Below are 10,644 nucleotides of genomic sequence, written 5' to 3'. Positions count from 1 at the left end.
GGTACTCCACGCCTGTCCATCGTGAGCAGGAGCAAAACCTTTACTGTGTATTATAAAGCCTTGGTTCTATTGTTGTAAAGGTCTGTGTTTATAAGCAACAAGATGGTTTAAATGTGTATTTCCACATTATGTGTGCACATGTGTTTATATGCACACCAACACGTTTTGGAAAGTGAGGTTACATTTGAGGGTGTATGTTCCAAAGTCCTGTACCCCTTCACTGCCCATCAGAGAAGGGAGGTTTAACTCTGCTCTCATCGCAAATTTGTTTTGTACAAATCCAAAGCAATTTTGCCATTTCGTGTCGTCATCCAGATGGTTTGAAGCTACCTCACGCTGAAAAACAAAGTGAAAATGCAGAGATGACTACAAACACATCTACTATCAGGCAAATCCGAACGGCTGCCTTTGCTTCGGGTGGCTCTCTCTTCAGAAGGTGCTATGAGTTCTGTAATCGTCGGTACCGAAAGCCCCTCGACGCCAGCCCTAATTCCCACTAGCCTCGCACCGCACTCACACTCCACCCTGCAGAAGGGGTGCCGTCGGGTAAGACAGGTGGAGACCGGGGGACACTTCAAGACCTCTGCTGAAGTCCACACACACCAAAGCTGAACCAAGTCGCTCAATAACAACCAGGGTGGGACGCGTCTGTGTGCGTGAGGGTGTGTACATTTTTTAAATTAATTTTATTATGATCCGTTTTGTTCTTATTTTGTTACACTTCTTATTGATGTAAATTGGAAATAAAAGGAAAACAGAATGAAGACGTTGATTTTGCTTTGAGTTTTCAATAAAAGTATCACAGGCGTGGGAACGTTTTCTCCTTCTTTTGACTAAACATTCGGACGGTGTGCTTTTTCTGTACACTGCTAGTCAGTACCCAACAAAACATTCATAATTTGCCACAAATCTGAATTAAAGCTCCGTTTATTGGCTCTTCGCTTTCAGGGTACAGGTAAGCATCATTCCCTCTCTCTCAAGTCAGGTTCAGAATTATATATACAGTGTATATATATATATATATATATATATATATATATATACACACACACCCACACACACACACACACACACACACACACACACAAACCATTAATGTCCACAGCCGGTGAATTATATTGATGGATATAACGCCGGGAGCAGGGAAATGAAAGTATATCAAAGTTTTGGGGCGAGTTCTGCGAAAGAATCAAAGAAAAAAAAAAAAAGAGCTTAATCGTTGAAACTGTTGGTAAATATTTGAGGTTGGAGACTAAACTCTCCATGGACCAGAAAAGATTGAAAATCAATGCTGAATGGCCAAAAGATGTCCACCGGGATTTCGGCCAGATAACTAAGGCACACTGAGAGCGCGACAATTGGTGAACAATGTCATTTTATCCCAAGTTATGATCACAAAAGCAGACCTACTTACCGGTAGTTTAGTCCTATAGTGAAAATTTCAGACGTCTGGGAATGGGATCAAAAATTCCTTTAATACATTTTGTTGACATGAATAAGATGGAAAATATTTTTCACACCATGTGATGGACTGTCATGACATGAGCTCAGTAAAGAGGGACTGATTGGCTAGGTCAGCAGTATGTTCCTGGGGTCGTGGTAGCGATGGACTGCCATTGCGCATAAAACGGCTGATGTTGCCACTTTGGAAGTAGAAAGGTACATGGGTAATTCTTCCTGTGGACCAACACTATGGAGTGAAACATTTGATAATTAGTCAATTGCGGTAAGGAAACATGGCATTATTTTCTAAATGGAGTATGAGAATCGAGGTTTTTACTGACCACAGTGAGCAGAGCTCCGTGCTGAAAATTTGGGTGGAACTGCAGCAGTCTCGGTTCTGCACCAGGATCCCCTTGAACAAAGCCGCTAAGGAAAGGAAGAACGAAGCCTTTCACATTTAGATACATTTCCTTTGAAAATGGTGACAAGAAAGTACAGCTCACATTTATGAAACGCAACCAAGGATGGAAAAACCTACCATGGCAAAAGTTCAAAAATAGGCTTCGTTCTGGTCTTAAACACAGGAATGACTGCAGGACGGTCTGCTCGCGGATCACCTGAAAGGCCAGTAATCAACAACTGTTGTGTGTAATGTCTATAATAATACAAGTCGGGTCAGAAAACTCTGAATATTATAACAGGGTTTTTCAGATTTTAACCCCACACCCCCCCACCCCCGGCAGTTCGGCTGGCCCTGCGAATCAGGTGTGATCTCAAATCCCCATTTCCAAATTGTGTTGATGTTCTGTGCATTCCCGACACCGTCTGTCCACCAGCGGTAATGCAACAAAAATATTTGCCGACCGCCAAAAGACAAGGGGAAAAAAGGTAGTGGTAACCGTCCGTGCATTACCACCAGTGACCACCTTCTTTATAAGATTCTAAAATAGGTGACAGTAATGGGCCAAACGTATGTGCCAACCGCCAAAATTAGAAGAATAGTAGGTGAAAGAAGTGTGTGATTTCTAATTTGCTTAGCATGCAGCTTCCTTCCACTACGACAAAGATTTACTAGTGGTCCTCGGAGCAACCGGCCAACCATCGTGATCCTCCCGATTTGACTTGTACGACTGATACTTTGGATTGATTTATAGTATAATAGTAATAATATTTCCACTTTGACCTTATTCCGATTAATGCCGTCAGAAAAGGTGATTACATAGCATTGTCGTCTTATTCATAGTATTGTCTTCATCCGGCCAATGACAATAACAAAGGAGAAAAATGTATAAAGTCAGTCACTCAATGTGTGGTTCGATGAGGGAGTATCGAAAAAAGAGTTGCAAAGACCTTTGAGAAGCACGGCAAGTCTTTCTCCTCTCGGATCCCATGTCAGAGACTGGACCTCTCCACCAACACTGCACAAATAAACACATTTCCATTGCGCTCGCTCTCTTTCTCTATGATACAGCTGCACTTTTTTTAGGGATAGCTTTTCAGATTACAGCTCTTACGTGACATCTCCCTCAGATGTATTAAAGGTTGTCTGTGATAGGTCGGCCACCACTGATGCCGTTTGTGATCCTTTTGATGCGCCTGTGAGGACGCCTACCAAAAAAAAAGTCAAATCACAGTTGGGTAGCATCACACTTGGTTGAGTCACAACAAATGTAACACATTTGACCAGAAATATCTTTTCAAAGTAAGTCAAGGATATTGACTAATTGTGGTAATTAAAACCTCCTTTGCCCACATTTGGTGAATTCCATATTTTTTTCACATATGAATACTATTTATTGGTCAGTCAAAGGTCTGTTATTTTCTACAAATTACAGATCAATTGCCTCCATTGCCTGTTGCTTGTTTCAGTTGGTCTTTTAATAATGTGGATGGAGACCTGCTCCGTGTGTGTACATGCAGCCTGAGACAATGTCTGCTATGATTTGTCCCTACGTAAATTATGCTGAATTGAAATGTAGAGAACCAGCACCACAGATTTTTGATGTAAAAATGTTCTGGGCTCTGTCGCTCAGCTTTGGTGTGTTAAGCGCATGACTGTAGCTTCCATGCAGGGGTTTAGGATGGAGGAGCTTGGTGACCGAGGCATGGAGGGATTAAAATGTCATCAGGAGAAAATATACATAAACAGAAATACATACACTGTGGTGAAAAAAGTTTGCATTTTACTGAAATTGAGGCTATGAACCAATATGAGTATCTCGTTTGCTTAAACAAGATGACAGCGTGGCACGGCTGTGTTGACAATCTGGCAAACTATGCCTATTTAATATGGAACCAACCTGGCGTGTCAGTGAAGGTCAGAGCATAGATTACGGTTTCTCCCTGTACGGTGAAGAGAAGCCTACTCCCGTCTGGACTCCAACAGCCGGACTAAGCCAAAAGAAAGACGTCGCCTTGCCGTAACGAAACCTTTGAAATGAGAGCGTCATTGAAATGTGGCGGCAACGCTTACTTGGCAGCGGCCTTTCTCACAAGGCCAACGCTCACACGTCCACATTCTGGTCTCCCAGACCCTGGAGAATAACGACAAGCCATCATCTTCTATGTTCAGTCATCGTTTTATCGCGGGTGGGGCTTGCGGTCATCTAAAAAAAGACTACAGTATTTCACTTAACAATGTAAAAAATACCAAATATTTGTAAAATAACCACCTAGAATATTTTGCCTGGTGAATGTGAAATTTGCTCCTGTACCTCAGCGTACTGGGCTGTAGAAGTCAACTTGATTTTCACTTACAGTTGTAAGCTGTCATCTTCAAGGCATGTGCAATGTTTCTTTTTCATATCGCTCATGTAGGCCGTATTATTCAATATTCTGTTTTCTTCAGAAACCTGGCACATTTATCAATGGTTTGCCTATTAATAGTTCAAAAAATTTTGGCGCCGGGTCGCATATTTTGAGTGGGGGGGGGGGGGGGTTTGCGACACAAACCCACAGCAGATGACAGAGAGAGTCACGTGCAGGTTGCCGACCTTTGCAATAACGGCTATATACTATATTCTACAAAATTGAAATGCACCACTCGAGCAGCAAAGACACGATACAGTCTACAAATGAGACTTATTTGAATGTTGAACCTGAAGAGAGCAGAAGGCGTTGAGGCAAGAAGATGGCCCCCATCCGTGGACCAGGACAGAAAGCTGACCCCACCACCTCCAACACGCTGGAGGGGCACACAGCTCTCTGACGCAACATCCCATACCTGAAAGTGCACAAAGGGGTAACACACTGAAAAGCTCAACAAATGATGGCGGACAATGCAGAAGCCTTGTACAATCATTGCTGTGTCCATGGGCGAGGCTGACACGAGGAGAGAGCCGTTTGGTGACCAAGCAATGGAAGTGACTGGTGAGTGGCCGGGATGAGACAAAACCTGCGCGCATCCAGACGAAGGCCTGTTGAAGAGGTGACAGATATAAGAGCATTTCATCACAATGTTGCACGTTCTTATGTGCGGCAAAAGTCCGAGCTTTTCCGATAGAGCCGATTAAGAAAACAGGGCACATACTGCAAAAAAGACATTATTTAGGCCTTCTTCTCTATTGCCATTATTTAAATGGATGCAGTGTCAGGAGATGTTACACGAGACACATTGAGATCCGGGTGATTTTTCTGCCGCGCAGAGGTATCCTGGCAACTACGGTTAACAAACATTCTGAAAAGGTCTGTGGTAATGAATCAAAGATGTACAGTAACTACCGGATACAAGCATGAGACCATTTACATGCCTGGTGGATAGCGAGCAAGGGTCCACGTTCCAGACCAGTAAACAATTCTGGCAAGCCACAGCGAGTGCAGATGCACACAGCGGCTTCCACTGCACTGCTGCAACGTTCCTCTGGAGGCGGTGCTTCAAGGTTGGAGTGATGGCACTGAGAGTTCAGTCAAACAAAGACACGGCCAGTAAATCTCTGTCTTCATGAGCCAGCCCCTCATCGTCTCTCGGTGTTCCAAAGCATGGACGTTTCATCACCTTTTGGGATTATAGATCTTAACCGAGTCATCCAACAGGGCAACAGCAAATTTATCAGTATGAGGATGCCAGGAAAAGGCTCGCACCACACAGTCTGACCTGTCAAAGCACACAGATCACACACGCTGACAGATTTGAAGAAAGGGAACAACAGTTCACTCATATTCGAGATTAACTAAATCAGAATGCTGGGTGACTCAAAATTTTGACTTAACATGTGAGAACTGAAAGTGAAAAAGGATTAAGACTGCTGTTTTTATTTTTTATTTATAAATAAAGTGTTCACACTGCAATTAACTTTGCCGCTTTATTTGTTACTTAAACAATTGCTGTGGGACATTTAGAGAGTTTCTTCCTTACAAATATATGTATTTGCATTTGTTCTAACAAAGCAAACTTAATATTCACAGTTGGGCATCAGAAAACAAAGAGAAAGGATACAAAAGTGCAAGTTTAGGGTAAAAATGTGTATGCCAGGCGGAGAACCAACAGCCTACCAATTGGAAGAACATTTTTCTCCAACCTACTATCTAAATTACAGCAGCAAGGATTGACGAATGGAACATCAAACAACTGTTTTTAGGGCAAATCCTTGAAACGCTTGAGGTCATGCCTTGGGCAAAAAAGCTTGGCAATTTAACTTTAACTATCTGACCAGTATACCCGCTTTTGCTTGAGGCATGTTTGAGCCATTTCCCCAAGAAGGAGCTGTCTAAATCCAAGCTCTGGAATCTACCCAAAATGGGCGCTTTGAACTAAAATGGCTGACATCCTCTTCAAATTCAAGAATGGGGGTTTTCATGCATCCTGTTATAATAGACTTTTGTCCCGAATTTCATGCTGATTGCTACAACCGGATTTATTTATTTATTTATTGCTAGGGGTGCTACAGAGCAAGTTTTGGGGATTTGTGTTGCAGACAATATCTGAGTTATTTGGTTTAATGAGCATCCCAACTTTACATTTCTTTTGTCACTTACCAGTCCAGCGCTTGCGAAAATTCTGCAATCATGTCCTCGCTGCTCAGCTACAGACCACAGGACAAATAGAAACACACTTCAACATCATCTCATCCATTCGATCAAATAACTTGACTGAATGATCAGGAAAATCTTACTGTGAGATGAGGAAACAAGGAGCTATGAAAGGAAGAGATTCTCTGCAGCAAGGCCAGGATGCACCCAGCACTCACAGCCAACCATTTTGGTACTGTGGAAAAAGAACAACAGACTTAAAAATACATGCATATGGCTTTATTCTTTAGATTTATACATTTGTCTTTTTAATACAGTTTTGTTTTGCTGCCTTATCTTTAGCTGTGTGTGTTAAATGTACTGCATGTTTGCACTGAGGATTGAGGGGAAAGAAATTTCATCTGTGCTGTATGCTGTACATAGAGCATACTTTAAAATAAAGATGACCTTGACCGTTATATGTCACTCGCTCATAATGACTAACATACCCTCTTCATGGGAGTTAGTGATTTCATTCAGTAGCCCTGTAAAACCGCCGTCGCGCCTGAAAGAAAAAAAACAAAGCTCCTCTGACACATATATCTGATGATGATAAAGTGATGTTGTACTTCAATCCAAACCGAAGCCACAATAATCCTTCTTTAGTTTAATTCGTCCCTCCCAGCAAAATAGCATTTCAATCTGCAGTTAGTTATCTGTGTTCATGTTTACCAATATGAAACATTAATTGGTTGTGATGAACTTGCACTGGAATCAAGCTCTTCTCTGTAAATACTGCTAACAAATCGTTTTTCCCTCCCCTACAAAGCACTACCAATCACTCCTACCCCAACTACAAATAATGTGTGCACTCAGTTTATTTAAAATATTTTTGGAATAAAACCCTGTCTTTAGCAACCGTGATTTAGTCAGGTGATGATTGTGGGTGATGGCATATATTGTATTGTACAATATGCATACCAAGCTGTTGCACTCCTCATCCACAACGTCTCCGAGTGGTCCAAGAAGGCTGCCTTGCTACTGCTCTCAGTGCGACTGTGCAACTTGAGGGACTCTCGGGGAAAGTACAAACTCAAAGGACTTGACTCCTGCAGAAAACGATAAAACACCAACCACCTATTCATACTGTATTACATTAAAACAAATCACTAATGCAATGTGTGTCCTGCATGCAATATAAGCCTCAGTCCACACTACCTACTACTGCTGCTGTTGTGTGTTGTTGAGTTTTGTATTTATTAAACCGTTATTTTATTCTTTTTGTTTGTTTGTTTACGAAATGCACTAAGGAGTGGCACCCGAATTTCGTTGTGTGCTGTACAATGACAATTAAGGCGATTCTGATACTGACCTCATGGAATACATTGTATTTTTACTTGATGATGGGTGTTAAAAAGAAACTCTATTAAATTGAGACGCTCAGTGAAATACGGGCTTAAGTACAATTTTTGGCTACTTAACCCAACTTTAATTATAATAATGTGGTAGTTCGGTTCGTTAATAGATATAGAGGAACAGCGCACAGAAAAGAATCATATGTCCAGAGCTCGGCCATTTCATGACATTTGTAAACAACTTGCTGGTTTGGTTTTGTTGGGTTAGGTTAGACCAGACCTGCTGCAGCCGCTCCTCCGCGTTGCACCCAGTCAGGAGCTCGTTGTTGGACTCGCACAGAGTCGTCTGTCCAGGAGGGCACGGAGGGGGAAACAAAGCCAGAGAGCACATCTTTTGGGGGAATGGGAGACAAAGCCTGAAGGACAAATAAAAAGCGATCGCCTGTTAGAACCATTGCACACTGACTGTCCAAGTGTTGACGCTGCTGCTACGCTGCTAACACTATTAGCAGGAGAACTATTGCAAACTAAAAAGATCATAAGCAAGGCTCTTGTAGCAATATTTTCTCTTTGCTTGGGACGAAATTTAAATTACCCTATGCCAGGTCAAATGTCGCTCGCTATATTTTGACGAACTTAAAACAACGTTTTGCTCGTTGTGACATCCATATTCGATCCTTCAAATGCTTGAATCCCGCCGTGGAAGCGAACGGGTCCGTAAGAGGGACAAACAGTACATGATGTTTAAATCCTGAACACCTAAGCAATGCCCTCTTGAGGACAGGAGTTGGTTTGCAGAAGGCTTGACTCAAACAATGTTTAGTTACGACTTGGATGCGTCATTCCATTGTTGGAGGACATTTGGCTTCAAAATTCTTGAAAAATAAACCTTCACTTTTCTGACTTCCTGATACATATATACTCAATAATAGATAATACACTATTAAAGCCTTGATAAGACCAGCCTAGATTAATGGTAAAATGATTGTCTTATTCTGACCATATGAATAACATGGCGTGAGGTAGCGTGAGACATTCAATGAAGGCCACCTATTTTATAAAAATTTGGAAAAATAGAAGAGAGGATCTATCTTTGCTCCATCCAATCTTTTGGAATATGTTTGATGAATGATTCTTCCGCCATGCTTTATTTTTACAAATCTGTTTTTCTCTTTATGCACACCACTTTAGTGCTCTGCAATCGAAATTCATAGAGCTCGTCTTCAACCAAGGGATCCATGGGATATGCTCAGTCTGCAAATTCTCTATTCAAAATTTCAGGTTTCATCCATCCATCCATCCATCCATCCATCCATCCATCATCTACCGCTTATCCGGGGCCGGGTCGCGGGGGCAACAGCTTTAGCAGGGAAGCCCAGACTTCCCTCTCCCTAGCTACTTCTTCCAGCTCTCCCCGGGGGATCCCGAGTCGTTCCCAGGCAAGCTGGGTGACATAGTCTCTCTTCCTCGGGGTCTCCTCCCGGTGGGACATGACCGGAACACCTCAGCGGGGAGGTGCTCAGGAGGCATCCGAATCAGATGCCCAAGCCACCTCATCTGGCTCCTCTCGATGTGGAGGAGAAGCGGCTCGACTCTGAGCCCCTCCCGGATGACTGAGCTTCTCACCTTATCTCTAAGGGAGAGCCCGGACACCCTGCGGAGAAAACTCATTTCAGCCGCTTGTATCCGGGATCTCGTTCTTTCGGTCACGACCCATAGCTCGTGACCATAGGTGAGGGTTGGGACGTAGATCGACCGGTAAATTGAGAGCTTCGCCCTTTGGCTCAGCTCCTTCTTCACCACGACAGACCGATACAACGTCCGCATCACAGCAGACGCTGCACCGATCCGCCTGTCGATCTCCCGCTCCCTCCTACCCCCACTGGTGAACAAGACCCCAAGATACTTGAACTCCTCCACTTGGGGTAAGATCTCCTCCCCGACCCGGAGGGGGCACTCCACCCTTTTCCGACTGAGGACCATGGTTTCAGATTTGGAGGTGCTGATTTTCATCCCAACCGCTTCACACTCGGCTGCGAAACGCTCCAGTGAGAGTTGGAGAGCCCCGTTTGAAGGAGCCAACAGCACCACATCATCTGCAAAAAGCAGGGATGTAATACTGAGGCCCCCAAAACGGACCCCCTCAACGCTTCGGCTGCGCCTAGAAATTCTGTCCATAAAGGTTATGAACAGAATCTGCGACAAAGGGCAGCCTTGGCGGAGTCCTACCCCCACTGGAAATGATTCCGACTTACTGCCGGCAATGCGAACCAAACTCTGACATCGGTGGTATAGTGACCGAACAGCCCGTATCAGGGGGTTCGGTACCCCATACCCACGAAGCACCCCCCACAGAACTCCCCGAGGGACATGGTCAAACGCCTTCTCCAAGTCCACAAAACACATGTAGACTGGTTGGGCGCATTCCCACATACCCTCAAGGACCCTGCTAAGGGTGTAGAGCTGGTCCACTGTTCCACGGCCGGGACGAAAACCACACTGCTCCTCCTCAATCTGAGGCTCGACTTCCTGACGGACCCTCCTCTCCAGCACCCCTGAATAGACCTTACCAGGGAGGCTGAGGAGTGTGATCCCTCTGTAGTTGGAACACACCCTCCGGTCCCCCTTTTTAAAAAGAGGGACTACCACCCCGGTCTGCCAATCCAGAGGCACTCTATCCTGTTGACCACGCGATGTTGCAAAGGCGTGTCAACCAGGACAGCCCCACAACATCCAGAGCCTTGAGGAACTCCGGGCGGATCTCATCCACCCCTGGGGCCTTGCCACCGAGGAGCTTTTTAACAACATCGGTGACTTCGACCACAGAGATAGGAGAGCCCACCTCAGAGTCCCCAGGCTCTGCTTCCTCCAAGGAAGGCGTGTTGGTGGAGTTGAGGAG

The 10,644-nt window shown here is 44.2% G+C and overlaps 1 protein-coding gene across 2 annotated transcripts; it reads right to left on the bottom strand.

The window, feature by feature from the left end:
* Positions 1-1,456: 1,456 nt before the first annotated feature.
* Positions 1,457-8,490, bottom strand: aaas (achalasia, adrenocortical insufficiency, alacrimia). 2 transcript variants are annotated; one of them, XM_052057127.1, is made up of 17 exons: positions 8,341-8,490; positions 8,026-8,161; positions 7,372-7,499; positions 6,900-6,955; positions 6,555-6,646; positions 6,418-6,464; positions 5,438-5,536; positions 5,193-5,336; positions 4,739-4,859; positions 4,542-4,666; positions 3,917-3,977; positions 3,744-3,834; positions 2,958-3,051; positions 2,794-2,861; positions 1,982-2,060; positions 1,785-1,869; positions 1,457-1,690 (listed from the first exon to the last, which is right to left on the bottom strand). In XM_052057127.1, exons 2-17 carry the CDS (start codon positions 8,134-8,136, stop codon positions 1,535-1,537), a joined length of 1,557 nt encoding a protein of 518 aa, XP_051913087.1. In that variant the 5' UTR covers positions 8,137-8,161; positions 8,341-8,490; the 3' UTR covers positions 1,457-1,534. The 2 variants fall into 2 exon arrangements, with proteins under 2 accessions (XP_051913087.1, XP_051913088.1); XM_052057128.1 differs by having other exon boundaries at positions 4,739-4,870; positions 5,204-5,336.
* Between the last annotated feature and the right edge of the window lie 2,154 nt (positions 8,491-10,644).

This window comes from Hippocampus zosterae, chromosome 2 (assembly GCF_025434085.1).
Source record: "Hippocampus zosterae strain Florida chromosome 2, ASM2543408v3, whole genome shotgun sequence".
NCBI classification, from domain to species: domain Eukaryota; kingdom Metazoa; phylum Chordata; class Actinopteri; order Syngnathiformes; family Syngnathidae; genus Hippocampus; species Hippocampus zosterae.
Note: the sequence above shows the minus strand (reverse complement) of the source record. Positions and strands in the feature narration are given on the sequence as shown.

What these genes read in the sequence shown, in the direction of transcription:
- aaas (XM_052057127.1), bottom strand. Translation starts at nt 8,136, where the DNA reads ATGTGCTCTCTGGCTTTGTTTCCCCCTCCGTGCCCTCCTGGACAGACG. An exon ending in TTTTCGCAAGCGCTGGACTG is followed by an intron (nt 5,537 to 6,417) that starts GTAAGTGACAAA and finishes GTGCTTTGACAG; the next exon opens with GTCAGACTGTGTGGTGCGAG. An exon ending in ACTTGCCGTGCTTCTCAAAG is followed by an intron (nt 2,061 to 2,793) that starts GTCTTTGCAACT and finishes CTGGCCTTTCAG; the next exon opens with GTGATCCGCGAGCAGACCGT.